This window comes from Myotis yumanensis, unplaced genomic scaffold (assembly GCF_028538775.1).
Source record: "Myotis yumanensis isolate MYYU_CA2020_CCGP unplaced genomic scaffold, mMyoYum1.0.hap1 SCAF_9, whole genome shotgun sequence".
Lineage (NCBI taxonomy): Eukaryota > Metazoa > Chordata > Mammalia > Chiroptera > Vespertilionidae > Myotis > Myotis yumanensis.
This window is the reverse complement of record NW_027223760.1, coordinates 11,051,801-11,068,281: the sequence shown is the minus strand read 5'-3', so window position 1 is coordinate 11,068,281 and position 16,481 is coordinate 11,051,801. Positions and strand designations below refer to the sequence as shown.

At 44.3% G+C, this 16,481-nt stretch overlaps 1 protein-coding gene across 5 annotated transcripts in view; it reads right to left on the bottom strand.

Moving 5' to 3' along the window:
• The window catches only part of ST7 (suppression of tumorigenicity 7), a 296,978-nt gene that overhangs the window by 40,895 nt on the left and 239,602 nt on the right, over positions 1 to 16,481 (bottom strand). For all 5 annotated transcript variants that reach the window (XM_070423767.1, XM_070423769.1, XM_070423768.1 and 2 more), the window contains 2 exons: positions 16,044 to 16,116; positions 14,513 to 14,615 (listed from right to left, as the gene is read on the bottom strand). In XM_070423767.1, coding sequence (XP_070279868.1) covers positions 14,513 to 14,615; positions 16,044 to 16,116 — 176 coding nt within the window. The remainder of the gene's footprint in view (positions 1 to 14,512; positions 14,616 to 16,043; positions 16,117 to 16,481) is intronic.

The following is a 16,481-nucleotide window of genomic DNA, read 5'->3' as shown; positions in this document are numbered from 1 at the left end:
ATGGGGATGTAAAGTACAGCATAAGGAAAATATAGTCAATAATATTGTAATAACTACATTTATTGGGGTAATCACTTTGTAAGGTATATAAATGTCTATTTGCTATGCTGTATACCTGAAAGTAATATAATACTGTATGATAACTGAAAAAAAAGTGAACCACACTAACAGCCAAACCAAAAAAAAAAAAAAAAAAAAAGCCAAAGATGGAAATTTTTTGTATATCTATAGTGCTTTGGTTCTGAAAAGTATGTAAGCCCAGGAAGGGTGTTTTGAGCCCATCTGTAAAGAGAATAAACCTAGTGCTGTTTGGAAGACATGATACATATTCTAGATTTCAATGTTGCCTGCTCCGTGGACTCAGTACGACACACTGGAGGAGGGCAAAATCACACAGTCACCATGGCTCGCTCAGGTCAGTCTGTGATAGGGGATGAGCTACTCAAAATCGCGGCCCATTTCCTTCCCCTCACCTGTCCTCTGTCACTTTGAAGCACTGCTTGTATCTTGGCTCTACTATGCCACTATGAGAACTTGGACAAGTTATTTACTTTATTTCAACCTCAGCTTGCTTATCTGTTAAAATAAAATAAAAATACACATCTGGTCAGTTGTAACATTTGAAGATTATATTGGATAATACATGTAAAGCATTCACACATCACCTGGCACATAAATGTTCACAAACAAATAAAATCAGAAATAAAAGAGGCAACTGACACCACAGAAATACAAAGAGTTGTAAGAAAATACTATAATTAGCTTTATGCCAACAAAATGGACAACCTAGGCAAAATGGACAAATTCCTAGAAATATACAATCTTCTAAAACTCAATTAGGAGGAATCAGAAAATCTGAACAGTCAAATAACAACTAATGAAAAATTCCCAGGAAACAAGTCTTGGGCCAGACAAATGTACAGGTGAGTTTTGTCAAACGTTCAAAGAAGAACTAACACCTATCCTCCTCAAATTATTCCAAAAAATCAAAAGAAGGGAAGACTTCCAAGCTCTTTTTACAAGGCTAGCATTATCCTAGTTCCAAACTGAGATAAAGACACTACAAAGAAAGAAAATTATAGGCCGATATCTGTGATGAACACAAATGCTAAAATCCTCAACAAAATATTGGCAAATTGGATCCAGCAATACACTAAAAAGATTATACATCAAGGCCAAGTGGGATTTAATCCAGGGATGCAAGGATGGTACAATATTCGCAAATCAATATGTGCGATGCATCACATAAACAAAATGAAGGATAAAAATCACATAATTGTATCAATAGATGCAGAAAAAACATTCAACAAAATCCAGCACCCGTTTTGGATAAATACTCTCAGAAAAGTGGGGACATACCTCAATAAAGGCCATATATGACAAACCTATAGCCAACATTGTACTCAATGGGCAAAGAACAGGAATGAGACAGGGTTCTCTGTTTTCACCATTCTTATTCAGCATCGTACTGAAGTACTAGCCACAGCGATCAGAAGACAAGAAAAAATAAAAGGCATAGAAATTGGAAAGGAGGAAGTAAAAGTGTGATTATTCACAGATGACATGATATTGTACATAGAAAACCCTTAAGGCTCCACCAGAACTCTACCATAAAACCTCGAAATAACAGAATAATTCAGGCAAGGGGGGGTGTCTGTTAAAGCTGAAAGTGTGTTATATAATAAGGTAGGTTATCCATTTGTGTATATTAAAAAAATTGACAAATTAGTTTAATGTTTTCACTTATGTAGACATGTTTGTGTAATTAAAATTAAGTACGCATGAAAAGTTTAATTTCACATAAAATCTTTCCATATGCATTACTATAATTTTAAATTTATACTGAATAGGTCTAGTAAATGCTTGCATTCACCAGTCACTGCGAGTAAACAAATGCACATGGCTGGGGCCTGGTTTAGTGTGCATTAGATTACTGGCCGACAGGAATTAAAGCAGAAAGTCATGCCACGTGACAACAGAACTAATTACCATATGTAATATGGTGTGACCATGTGCTAAACATTCACTGAATGCTGTTTACCAGAGGTGACTCTTGGATTTAAATATGTAGACTACAGTAGTATATGTAATATTTATTTATGTTGGTGAAATTACTACAGTGTTTTTTTCAACATATTGCCTATTCACTATAATTTGTTAAAAATAACAATCTACACTAATAAAAGAGAAACATGGTAATTAGCGTACGACCACTACCCTTTTCATTGGCTAATCAGTGAGTATATGCAAATTAACTGTCAGCCAAGATGGCGGTCAGCAGCCAGGCAGCTGGAAGCGAACATGAGGCTTGCTTGCTGCAGTAAAGGAGGACTCCAACGTTCCCCGCCCCACTTGCCGGCCTCTGAGCTACAACTCTAAGCAACTATGTACTATGTTGCAAATAAGAAGATAAACAAAACCCCAGAAACCGGCTTTCATTCAGCCGGGCTTTAGCAACATTGTATCGATGTTTTCAGCAGCGAGGCCTCAGAGCTAAAGCTGGCCCAGAATAAAAAAAAAAAGAAAACAAGGAGCGGTTGGGAGCTTCAGTCACCCGCTTCCGGAAAACAGCCCTCAGCCCCTCACCCAGACTGGCCAGGCACCCCAGTGGGAACCCCCACCCTGATCCAGGACACCCTTCAGGGCAAACCAGCCAGCCCCCACCCGTACACCAGGCCTCTATCCTATATAGTAAAAGGGTAATATGCCTCCCGGCACCGGGATCAGCGGAGCAGCGAGGCTCCCGGCACCGGGATCAGCGTGACAGGGGGCAGCGCCCAAACCCCCTGATCGCCCTGTGGCTCTGTGTGTTACAGGGGGCGGGGCCACAACCTCCCTATCCACCCTGCTCTGTTCATGACAGGGGAAGGCGCCCCAACCCCCTGATCAGCCCTGCTCTGTGCCTGATAGGGGGGAGCTCCCCAATCCCCTGATTGCCCTGAGGCTCTGTGTTTGACAGGGTGCAGCGCACCAACCCCCTGATTGGCCCTGCTCTGTGTGTGACAGGGTGCGGCGCCCCAACCCCCCAATCGGCCCTGCCCTGAGCGTGACTGAGGGTGGCATCGCAACCTCCCAATCCGCCCTGCTCTGTGCATGACGGGGCGGTGCCCCAACTCCCCAATTGGCCCTGCTCTGAGCCCGACCAGGGGCTGCACCTAGGGATTAGGCCTGCCCTCTGCCACCCGGGAGCAGGCCTAAGCCAGCAGGTCATTATCTCCCGAGGGGTCCCAGACTGCGAGAGGGCACAGGCCAGGCTGCCCCCCCCCCCCCCCCGCCCCGAGTGCACAAATTTTTGTGCACCGGGCCTCTAGTAAATTAATAACAAAAAATAACGTTAATTTAATTATAAGTAAATCTTGGTTAAAAGCATTTTAAATTTAACATGGTATTAATTTTCTCATATAGTATATGGACCAGAATTTTAAAATCTGAATGTTAAATCAAGGTCCACAAAATTGAGGTTCACTGTACTAGATTTAATAAATAATTGGCAAAGTAGCAAGATACAAAATTAACATCCAGAAATCGATAGCATTTTTTATACACCAAAGAGAAATTTTTTAAAAAATCCCATTTACCACTGCAGTGAAAAAAATAAGATACCTAGGAATAAACTTAACTAAGAAGATAAAAGACCAGTACTCAGACAACTACAGGACATTGAAAAAAGAAATAGAGGAAGATATAAACAAGTGGAAGAATATAATGTATTCATGAATTGGTAGAATTAACATAATTAAAATGTCCATATTACCCAAAGCAATCTATAGATTCAATGCAATTCCTATTAAAATACCAATGGCATATTTCAAAGATCTAGAACATATACTCCAAAAATTTATATGGGACCAAAAAGACCTCAAGTAGCCACAGCAATCTTGAAGAAGGAAAAATAAAAGAACAAAGTTGGAAGAATTGCAATGCTGGATATCAAACTATACAATAAAGTCAACCTAATCAAAACAGCCTGGTACTGGCACAAGTAGCAAGATACAAAATTAACCCTTAAGGCTCCACCAGAACACTACAGTAGTTCAATGGAACAAACAGAGACCCCAGAAATAGACCCACATATTATGGTGAATTAATATTTGACAAAGGAAGCATGTATATGCAATGGAGTAAAGACAGTCTCTTCAATAAATGGTGTTTGGAAAATTAGACGGGTACATGCAAAAATAAAGAAAAAGAAAGAAAGAAAGAAAAAAGAAAAAGAAAAAGAAAAAAGAAAAGAAACAAAACCACCAACATACACCATACACAAGAATAAATTCTAAATGGATAAAAGTCTTAAATGTAAGTTGAAAAACCAATAAAATCCTAGAAGAATTTTAAAAAGTTGTAGAATTTTCACCAATACATCTCCTAGGGTGAAACAAGAATACAGGGTGGGTTAAAAGTAGGTTTGCAGTAGTGAGTACAATAAACAGTTTATTCTTGTATTATTTATTGTATTATTTTCCATATGAACAACTGTAAACCTTCTTTTGCCCCACCCTGTACAAGACAGAGTTCAGAAATGGATAACTTTAATCTGCCACAAGAAAGGCCTTACCAAAAAGTTACAAACTGGGAATTCATGAAGATAATAGGTGCAACCAGGACATGTTGGAGCCTCTCCTGTTACACTGTCTGATTGTCCTTCTTCAGACTATGGTGGCCCAAGAAATACCAGTTAATGCATATTTCTAGTTAGCCTCTATTTTACCTAGCCTGAAAGTACAGAAATAGAGCTGAAGTTATAAGGGAAGAGATGATGAAAGGGCCAACAGAAATTGAGCACCTACTATGTACTGGATGAATTACACAATGTAATTCCACTTACTTTTCATCAACCTTTTGTTTTTCGTTAATCCTCACCTGAGGACAATTTTACATTGATTTTTAGAGAGAGTGGAAAGGAGGGGGAAGAGACAGAGAAACATTGACATGAGAGAGACACAGCAATTGGTTGCCTCCCGCACACACCTCGACTGGGTCAGGGATTGAGCCTGCAACCGAGGTACGTGCCCTTGACCAGAATCAAAACCTGCAACCCTTCAATCCATGGGCCGATGCTCTATCCACTGAGCCAAACCAGCTAGGGCAACCTTAATTTTATCCCCATTTTATTAAGAAGGAAATGGACAAGGAGATAATTAATTCCCCCTTCCCATAGTTCCCCTGATGCACAGACAGGAAGTAGTGGGAGTCCTTGTTTCACGTACTTTGGAATGCTTTCAATAATACTTCACAGGTCTGCCTACCTTTATGTTGCTACCCCTTGCTCCATTGTTATATTTTCCCACTAGAGGCCCGGTGCATGAAATTCATGTGGGGGGCGGGGTGTATCCCTCAGCCTGACCTCACCCTCTCCAATCTGGGAGCCCTCAGGGGATGTCCTACTAACAGCTTAGGCCTGCTCCCCATGGTTCTCTGCAGGGCCTGCCTGCTTCACACCGCAGTGACTGCCAAGCAGGTTGTTCTGGGTGCTGCCTGCAGGCGTGCTTGCCTGCTCCTGAGTCACCATGGCGATGGCCAAGCAGGCCATGCTGAAAGCTGCCTGCAGGCTGTGCTTGCCTGCTCCCGAGTTGCCAAGGTGACGGCCAAGCAGGCCGTGCTGGGAGATGCTGCTGGGAGCTGCCTGCAGGCTGTGCTTGCCTGCTCCCAGGTCACCGAGGCGACGGTCAAGCAGGCTGTGCTGAGAGCTGCCTGTGAGCCGAGTCTGCCTGCTCCCAGGTCACCGAGGCAACGGTCAAGCAGGCTGTGCTGGGAGCTGCCTGCTGGCCACGCTTGCCTGCTCCTGGGTAGCTGTGGCGACGGCCAAGCAGGCCGTGCTGGGAGCTGCCTGACAGCTGGGCTTGCCTGCTCCCCAGTTGCCATGGCGATGGCCAAGCAAGCCTTGCTGGGAGCTGCCTCCTCCCTGCTGTCAGTCTCCACAGAGGCGATGAGGTTAATTTGCATATGCACTCCTGATTGGCTGGTGGGCATTGCGAAGGTGTGGTCAATTTGCATCTTTCTCTTTTATTAGTGTAGATAATAGTCTACATAATTTGCTTACTAGTAGTAGCAAAAAAAAGCAAACTAAAAGAATAGAATTCCATTTGTACCTATTAAAAGCATAAATATTTTTTGTTTTCCTTCTTTCTGTTTTAAACAAACTGCTCAATGTTGGTGAAGGTGTGATGAAATGGTAAAGGAGTAGCTTGCTGATGGGAGTGCAAACTGCTACCATCTTTTTTGATAAGCAATTTGGCAATAAATATCAAGAGCCCTAAAGTACTCCCATATATTACTCAGTAATTCCCATTCTCTTTATCTATCCTAAATATAAAAAAATCTTTAGCCCCAAATAGTACTCTATTGAGGTGGACAAAAACCTGATGTCTACAATAGAAGACACAAGAATTAAATCATTCTCTTCAACAAATGGTTCTGGAAAAATTGGATGTCCATATGCAAAACACATTGAACCTTAATATTACACCATACACAAAAATCAACTCAAAATGTATTAAGGACTTAAATGTAAGACCTAAAACTATAAGCTTCTAGAAGAATACATAGGATAAAAATTTCATAACATTTGTCTTAACAATAATTTCTTGAACACTGCATAAGCAACAAAAGCAAAAACTGGACAAGTGGGACTACATCAAAATAAAAAGCTTCTGTGCAGCAAAAACAATCACCAGAATGAAACAATCAACAGAGTGAAAAGGCAACTTATGCAATGGGAGAAAAATTTGTGAACTACATATGTATATATATTTATAATGTATTATATTTAAAAATGGGAAAAGACTTGAATAAAAAGTGGGCAAAAGACTTGAACAGCCATTTCTCCAAAGACATACAGATGGCCAACAGGTACATGAAAAGATGCTCATCATCACTAACAATGAGGGAAATGCAAATCAAAACCACAATGAGATATTACCTCACACTTGTTAGGATGGTTACTATTTTTTTAAAAATATATTTTATTGATTTTTTACAGAGAGGAAGGGAGAAGGATAGAGAGTTAGAAACATTGATGAGAGAGAAACATCGATCAGCTGCCTCCTGCACACCACCTACTGGGGATGTGCCCGCAACCAAGGTACATGCCCTTGACCCGAATCGAACCTGGGACCCTTCAGTCCACAGGCCGATGCTCTATCCACTGAGCCAAACCGGTTAGGGCAGCTACTATTTTTTTTTTAAAAGAATATAAAAATTGCTAGCAAGGAAGTGGAGAAATTGGAACCCCTGTGCACTGTAAAACGATGCAGCCACTATGGAAAGCAGTATGGAATTTCTTCAAAAACTTAACAATAGTACTACCATATGATCCAGCAATCCCACTTCTGGGTATTCATCCAAAAGAACTGAAAAACGGACCTTGAAGAGATTTTTGCACTCCCATGTTCATTGCAGCATTATTCAAAACTAGAGGCCCAGTGCACAAAATTAGTGCACAGGTAAGGTCCTTAGGCCTGGCGGTGATTAGGGCTGACCAGGGTTTTCCTTCTGGAAAACCGGGGCCTTCCTTCCCTGGCTGCCAGCTGCTGGCCGGGGCCTTCCTTCATTCCGTGCTGCCCCCTGGTGGTCAGTGCATGTCATAGCAAGAGATCGAACTCCTGGTCTCCCAGTTGAACTCCCGAGAGGATACTTTGCATATTAGCATTATATATAGATATAGATATAGATATAGATATAGATATAGATATATAGATAGATAGCCAAGAAGTAGGAACAACTTATATCTCCATGAATAAATGAATGAACACACATACACACACAATGGAATGTCAATTAGGCTTTAAAAAGGAAGAAAATCCTGTCCTATGCTGTGATGTGGATGAACTTGGAGTATGTACAAGCTACCAGTAGAGCTTCAGAAATCCTCGTATTCAGAATCCAAAAAAAGCCAGTCACAGAAGGACCAATACGGCATGACTCCACATATAGGAGGTGTCTAAAGCAGCCACCTTTACAGACACAGAAAGTGGATGGTGGTTACCATGATTGGGGGAGGGATGAATGGAAAGTTGCTGTGCAATGATACAGAGTTCAGTGATGAAAGAGGAGAAGGTTCTAGAGATCTGCTGCATATGATGCGAATATAATTAACACTGTACTGTATACTTAAAAATTTGTTAAGGTAGATTTCATGATTTGTATTTCTTATGACATAAACATATTACAGTAAATCATCCAGAAAATAGTTACTGAGAATATAGCATTTTAAAGTGTTTAAAGGCACATGACTAAAAGACTTGGACTTTAATGTTAGAGGATAGCCTTTTTAAAGTCAAAGAACCAGAAAATTTGATGATCCTCCCCAAGAAAAGAATAGATATATTCCCAATACCCAACAATAAAGTCCAATTTAAGTGGCCCATGTTTTTTAAAAATACAAATATGCTGTGTGACTATGATTCCTTAGTATTAAAAATGTGCAGAATGAAATAGTCCTAAGTATGACTATATGATGGTAATATAAATATTTATATACTTTTCTCTGATATAAAAAATTAAGATCCTAACACCCCTAGTCATCCTCAGAAAAAGAGCAGCAGTAACTACATAATCAATGCACTATAGTGAGAGATCACACAGGGAGTGATTGATTCTGGGATGAGGAAGGTACAGTTTCCTGGTGGTGGCTTTTAATGGTGGGGTGAAGGATGAGTAGGATTTCCGCAGAAGCAGCAAAGAGGGAAGGGGAAGAGAATGTTTCTGGGACAATGAACAGTCTGCTAGAAGGAGCTGGGAAAATGAAAAACAAGTGGGGGCAGATGATGAAGGGACCTGTAGGGCTAGAGACACCGCTGCAGTTCCTCAGGAGGGGAACTGATTTTAATGATGAGTCTAAGGGCTGCTTCCTCCTTGTAATGGCTGCAAGCCAGAGCTTCAGAAATCCTCATATTTAGAATCCAGCTGATTCTTAAGAGGCTCCTTCAGAATAGAGACCCACAGCTTTTTACTGCTTTTATTTATTTCCCATTCCTGTGATGTGGTTAAGAGAGATATTCCTACTTCTCATGTTTGCAGGTTACTCTTCATTCCTAAGAGTAAACCTCCTGGAGTAAATAATATTTTTCACTGAATGCTAAAATATTAACTGTGTACCTTTGCTTAATGGAATACCTAATGGAACTAAGCTAAAAATGCATGAAAGGCAGTTCTCAGCCACTATATTTGGTATTTTTTTCTCCTGAGAAGACTGTAATTGGGTAAAACAGTGTGAAGGTACTGGGAATTCCTGTGGTAGGCCATTGACAACTTCCTGAGAGAGAGGAAAAGAGCCAGGGAAGTGTTTAAGACATACTAATATATTGAAGAAGTAGGAACTGTCCACAAGGAATTGAGGGCCCTACGAAGGGATGTGCTTGTCATCATTTGAAATGTTCAAGCCTAGGCTGTCTGCCACCAGTGGAGAGTGACGTTTAAGAGCTAGTGAACCCAGATCAGTTCAGGCTCTGTCATTTGTTTACTGTGTGACCATGAACAGGTTACTTAACCTCTCAACCCGGCAGTGCCCTCCTCTGTGAAGCAGAGACAATAACATGATATACTTCACAATGTTGTTATCTACACTAATAAAAGAGAAACATGGTAATTGGCGTACGACCGCTACCCTTCCCATTGGCTAATCACGGGCAATATGCAAATTAGCTGTCAGCAAAGATGGCGGTTAACTGCCAACCAAGATGGCGGCTAATCTGCATATTGCCGGCAGGATGGGGCAGCGCCATCGTGCCTGCCCCTCCCCCATCCAGGCCTGCTATCTGTGACCTGGATGGCGGGTGACCCAACCCAGGGCTGGCAGGGCGTGACTGCAGCTGTCCTCAACTGGCCAAGACCCCAACCGGCTGTCCCACCAGCAGACCGGGGCTGGCCTGGCGGCTTCGGCTTCCGCCCGCAGTCACACCCCCCAGACCCGCTGCTGCCAGCAGACCAAGGCTGGGGAGGCAGAGGCCCCCAACCCGCTCCCCCGGCAGACTAGGGCTGGGGAGGCGGCTGCTACAATCGCCCGCACTCACGCCCCAACCCGCCTGATCGCCCCCGACCCACTCCCACTGGCAGACCAGGACTGGCGGGTAACCCTGGACCCGCATTCCCCCGGGCAGACCCCGGCTGGCGGGGCGGCTGCGGCGGCCACCCGCAGTCACGCCCCCAACCCGAGAGAGCGGGGAGAGGGTGGGGGGAGGGGGCGATCACCCTCACTCACACCCCCAACCCGCTGGCAGACCGGGGCTGGCGAGTTGCCCGGACCCACATTCCCCCGTGTGCACCTACCCGTGGGATCGCAGCCGCGATCACGGAGCAGGAAAGGGCGGCCTGCAGCCAGCCCCTGTGTGCACCTGCCCGTGGGATGCAGCAGCGATCACGGAGCAGGATAGGGCGGCCTGCAGCCAGCCCCTGTGTGCACCTGCCCGTGGGATGCAGCAGCGATCACGGAGCAGGAAAGGGCGGTCTGCAGCCAGCCCCTGTGTGCACCTGCCCTTGGGATCACAGCCGCGATCATGAGCAGGAAAGGGCGGCCTGCAGGCAGCCCCTGTGTGCACCTGCCCGTGGGATCGAAGCCGCGATCACGGAGCAGGATAGGGCGGTCTGCAGCCAGCCCCTGTGTGCACCTGCCCTTCGGATCACAGCCGCGATCACGGAGCAGGATAGGGCGGTCTGCAGGCAGCCCCTGTGTGCGCCTGCCCGTGGGATCGCAGCCGCGATCATGAGCAGGGAAAGGCGGTCTGCAGGCAGCCCCTGTGTGCACCTACCCGTGGGATCGCAGCCGTGATCACGGAGCAGGAAAGGGCGGCCTGCAGCCAGTCCCTGTGTGCGCCTGCCCGTGGGATCGCAGCCGCGATCACGGAGCAGGATAGGGCGGCCTGCAGCCAGCCCCTGTGTGCACCTGCCCGTGGGATCACAGCTGCGATCACGGAGCAGGATAGGGCGGCCTGCAGCCAGCCCCTGTGTGCACCTGCCCGTGGGATGCAGCAGCGATCACGGAGCAGGAAAGGATGGCCTGCAGCCAGCCCCCCTGTGTGCCTTTCCCTAGGTAGCCCTGGGGATCCCACAATAGGGAAGGGCGCCCCACCCTGGCCACAGCTCAGGGGAGAGTACAACATGCAGTGGAGGCCAGGAGCCTGAGTGATCAACAGAGAAGGGCGCCTGCTTGAAGCCTTCAGGGTGGCTGGTCGTAGGCCTCCAGCAGATGCGCACACAGACACACAGCACCTACTCTGAGCTTCCAATGTGGTTGGAAGCAGACCACCAGTGGACACACACACCCGGCAACTGCTCGGAGCCTATGTGGTGGGGCTGGGGGTAGGCCCCCAGCAGACAGACACACACACACACACACACGGGGACGGCTGCACCGAGCCTCTGCTGCCAGACTGTGGCCATCAGTAGGACATCCACTGAGGGCTCCCAGACTGAGGGGCAGGCTTGGCTGAGGGAATCCCATCCCCCAGTGCACGAATTTCGTGCACCGGGCCTCTAGTGAAAAATAAATGCGATAACATATGTAGTTCAGTTAGCATTGTGCTTGGCACATAGTAAGCATCCAATAGAAGCCAATAATAAAATAACTATCATAATATCACTATAAGGAGAGAGTCAAGCTTAGGATGGAAAAGTGTCCTAGGTACCCATCAAGGCCCCTTCTTATACCAAGAGTCTAAGAGTTTATACAGGGCGAAGCAAAAGTAGGTTTACAGTTGTTTGTATAAACAATAATGCAATCCTATCTAATAAAGAGGGAATATGCTAATGGACCCTCATGCCTTCGCAAAAGATGGCGGCACCTACAGCCAATAAGGAGGGAATATGCTAATTGACTGCCACGCCCTCAAAGATGGTGGCGCCCACAGCCACAAGATGGCCGGCAGGGGAGGGCAGTTGTGGGGGACCAGGCTTGCAGGGAAGGGCAGTTAGGGGCAACCAGCTGGCAGGGGAGGGTTGTTAAGGGTGACCGGGCCAGCAGGGGAGGGCAGTTGGGGGGGGACCAGGCTTGTAGGGGAGGGCAGTTAGGGGCAACCAGCTGGCAGGGGAGGGTTGTTAAGGGTGACTGGGCCAGCAGGGGAGGGCAATTGGGGGGGGGGGGGGGACCAGGCAGGCAGGGGAGGGCAGTTGGTTTTGACTGGGCCAGCAGGGGAACAGTTAGGCGTTGATCAGGCTGGCAGGGGCGTGGTTAGGGGGTGATCAGGCTGTCAGGCAGAAGTGGTTAGGGGCAATCAGGCAGGCAGGCAGGTGAGTGGCTGGGAGCCAGCAGTCCCGGATTGTGAGAGGGATGTCCCAGATTGGAGAGGGTGCAGGCTGGGCTGAGGGACACCTCCCCCCCCCCCCCCCCCCCCCCCCCGCACGAATTTCGTGGACCGGGCCTCTAGTAATTAATAGTTAGTAATACAAGAATATACTTTGTGCTTCTCATGCTCACAGCTGTAAACCTACTTTTGCCCCACCCAATATTCTTCATTGATATCATTGATATCTCATTAGAATTAAGACTATTCTCTGCCTTAAAAGGCACCGATGTGTGTGTATGTGTGCATGTGCATGGGTGTGTTTACTGAAGTATTAGCAAGCAGTGCAATAAACTGCAGAACATGTATAAAAGATGTTTACAGCAGCCTGCATATAATATACATGTACCAGAGATTTGCACTTAAAACCGGACATATGAGGCCAGTATTCATAGGACCTTTTCTTCATGGAAACGTTGAAAGAAGAAGATCTGGAAACAAGTTTCCCTTTGGCACAGTCGCCAACAAATAAAAGTGGTAGACAATCATTTTACCTGAATAGCCTATCTTTTCTCCATGTAATGATTAGAAAATAGAGTGAAATCAAATATTTAAAATGTTTCCACTTTTACAAGAATTCTGTTTGGCAGGGAGAGTTCTAGTTGACTGAGTCATATTCTTCCATGGTAGCTAGACTGTTTCTTAGGGCTTTTAATACTCTTTCTAGAGACTGAACTAATCATTTAAGATCATTACCCAGAATTAAACACAGTTTCAATTAAAATATCTTACCAACCAGTATTACATCAGTTTTCTAGCTTGAGCCCCAGGATTATAAGGCTCTGGTTGGCATAACTAGAAAAGTTAAGACATGATTCTGAGACTTAATGAGCCACCACCAACAAATAAAACATTAACAACTTTAACAATTTACAAACGCTCAAGTATTTTTAAAAACTTTGACTGTATTCTCTCACCTTATCTTTATCTTTATATTTTTATCTTCATTTGAAATTCTGAGTTCAGAGATGCTAAGCCCAAGTAACAGAGCAGAACTTGAATGCAAGTTCTTGTCTCAGTGTCTAGGACTCTACTGTCCAATACTATTTCTAAAAGAGCCTTATTTATTTTCATAGGATAGCTCTATAGTTAGTGAATGGCATTTAAAAAATATTAGTTAATGACTTCAGTGTGAAGTTTTCCTAACTAGTTTTACATTTTAATAAAATTTGAGTGAACATTTTTAACTTAGCTGAAAAAGATTAAATAAAGAGAAGTATTTTACCCCACTCTACACACAATATCTAAGCCTACAGATGCTAGGCTGGTCATCATGCTCTGGGCCTCGGGTGGATGAATACGCCCTTCCGTAACTCCGGCAACTGTGGCACTTGCACCACAGACTTCTTTTGTCACTTTTCACAATAAAGTCTTCATAAGACATTTTTCCAAGAAAATTCTGCCCTGCAGTACCTGATATGCACTGCAGGAATAGTTTCCTAGAGGTCAAAATGTGCTGCATAATATAAAAAACTGAAAATGTTAAGTGATGTGCCTATCACATAGTAGGTACTCAAATATAGGTAAATCATAAATAAACATCCATCCCCTGAACAAATTATAGAAATATCTGTATATTTCTACCATGACTGACTCCCTTAAAATAAAATTCAGAAAAAAATACATTAGAAATATTAAATTTGTATTTATAATGGGTAGTTATAGTTATAAATTGGTTAATCATGTGGTTAAATATTTCCTACTACACAGACTTACTGAAATGGCACTCACAAGTCAAAAGAATAATACTTCTTCATACTTGGAGGTTTTCCCTATTAATTTCTTGCCACTGCTAATTAATTATCATTTACCTAGAAAGACATAGAAGGTCATATTGGTAAGTCTTTTTGACCACTTTTGTTCACAACAAGGTTCGTTTCCCGAGTTGGGTCTAAGTAAGACTAAAAACTTGTGTGAAATTCCTGTCAAATACATCAACGCCCTTGAGATCTCCACAGTTTGCCAATTTCAGACTTTCTTGACCTGGACTGCCTAAGCCAGGTCTATCAATTTACCCTGATTACTAGTATACAGAGGCTGAAAACTAGCCCCAAAGCCTCTTGAATGCAGCTTTTGCTTAAAAATGAAGTTAATAATCATAGGTTATACAGGACCTCTACGTTTGTTGGATGCAATTCATTTTTTTATTACTGTTTGCATTCAAGACATGATACTGTGGTCGTGGAACATTTTCTCTGCTATCATAACGAGTTCCTGTGGGGATTCCACATACTCACTTTTGGCACGTGAGGATTGAACTCAACAGCTCTATGAATGGCCTCGACTGCATTCATCTCTGCTGTGCTCAGCCCCCGTCGAGATGCAGCCTCGGGAGAGAATCTGAAAAGCAGAAAGACAAACACCATGCAGTTGGGACCACTGCTTGGGCATCAACCCAGAGTGGCATCTACATATGAAGGGCCCATAAAACCACAGCAAGCCAATGGCATGACCTTTCCAAACCTCCACTACATGGAACCTCTGAGTGACACCTCAGACCAAGGCCAACAAAAACCCCCACAGAAGCAGAAAGCGTGTTTGCATCTAATCGTGGCAGAAATTAAATTCAGCTGTCAAGTCTCTCTGTCTAAATAGCTATCTAAATTTTCTCTGGGGCACCTGCTTAGGTCAGGGGAGGGGATAGGACTGATGAGGGCCGACAGTGTAGGAAAAGAGAAAACTAGGTTACAGGAGAGCACACTTGGTTAAAAACAAAACTGGGGAGAATTTTCAAGGAGCTCCCAACCCAGCATCAGTGCTGCCCTGGAGGGTAAGTCGTGCAGCCTCAGCGGCAGCAGGAGAACCTGCCTGCGGCCGGGCTGGCAGGGGGGTGTGCATGCCCCAACTGCGGGCCAGACACCTGTCCAAGTGGATGAAAAAAAACCAGACCATGCAATCTCTTTCTCACCTCACACCCAGGGCTAACTCCAGAGCTGTGCTTGGCAGGCAGACACCACAGGGGAAGCTGTGACAACCCTGGCCCTGCCCTCCCAAGCTGGAGTCGCTGTGTAGGGAGAAAAGATGTTGCAGTAGGTACTGGCGATCTACAGGACAAAAAAGAATGAAAGACAATTACTTCGGTCTTGAAGTGCACACACACTTAACAGCAAACCTGTCTGACACAGCAGAGGCTCTTTTCTTTCCCTGTGATCTGATTTTCAATGGGACCAAGGGAGTGCATGGGAAGTGTGTTTCTGACTGAAAAACAGTTAAGCCATCTATTCTTTCTCACCTGCCAGTCGTCTTGGATGTTTATGGAAATTCTCTATGCCACAGTCACTTGCCTGAGTAAAATGGGCAAATATCCCATTGAGATGGCCACTCAAAGTAAACAGACCCTGGGCGGGGGGGTTGGTTGGGAGTAGATGAGACAAAAAATGAAGATGACCACCCCCTCTGCCATATTACTACCCACTCTTGGACTGCTGAAGAAACAGGAATATGCAAAAAATGAATAAAAGAAAGGCATTTTGTGTTAAGTACTAAGCAGGACTTTTGGTATGAATTATCTGGCAAGAAAAGAAAAAAAGTCACTTCAGAGGCATGAAATTGTATATAAATCTCTCTTTAGGGATTCTTACACCCCTGCAATACTGCAGGGTGTACTTCCCCTCCTGCTGGCAGTGAAAGAAAAGATCAGCAGATTCTGGAAAATGCATGCTCATAAGCAGGGGCTCATAGAATAGGAGACTTCCAGGGAAACGCTCAGAAGCAACATCTCCTGGAGTTGTAGGGCACTTAGAAGCACACACGTTGTTACTCACTTACTTGTCAGAGACAGCTCTTGCTTTGAGCAAGGCAGCTGTGTAGCATATTGTTGCCGACTTTGGTAAGCTTATATCTGTTAAAAAAAGAAAAGAAAAGAAAGAAAGTAGGAACTCTTGTAAGTTTGCAAAAACAAGGAGCAATGGTTTTTAATATGCTAGTATTTTAAACATGTAAGTCTAATAAAGCATAAATTAAGAATATTATAATGTCCATAGTACACAGCTATTTCTTATGTATCAGGGTGGTATGTGCAACTAAGAGTAATTTATATTTTTGTAAATAATTCATGTTTAAAATCTATCAGACTGACTTTAGCAATCATCTTCTACTTTAAAATGTGTATTTTCATCTGCTGAGTTTACTCAAGCAGAGAATAGCTAAAAATATATCAATTTAATGTTATGTGAATACCCTTGATATCATGAAAGGCAAATATGA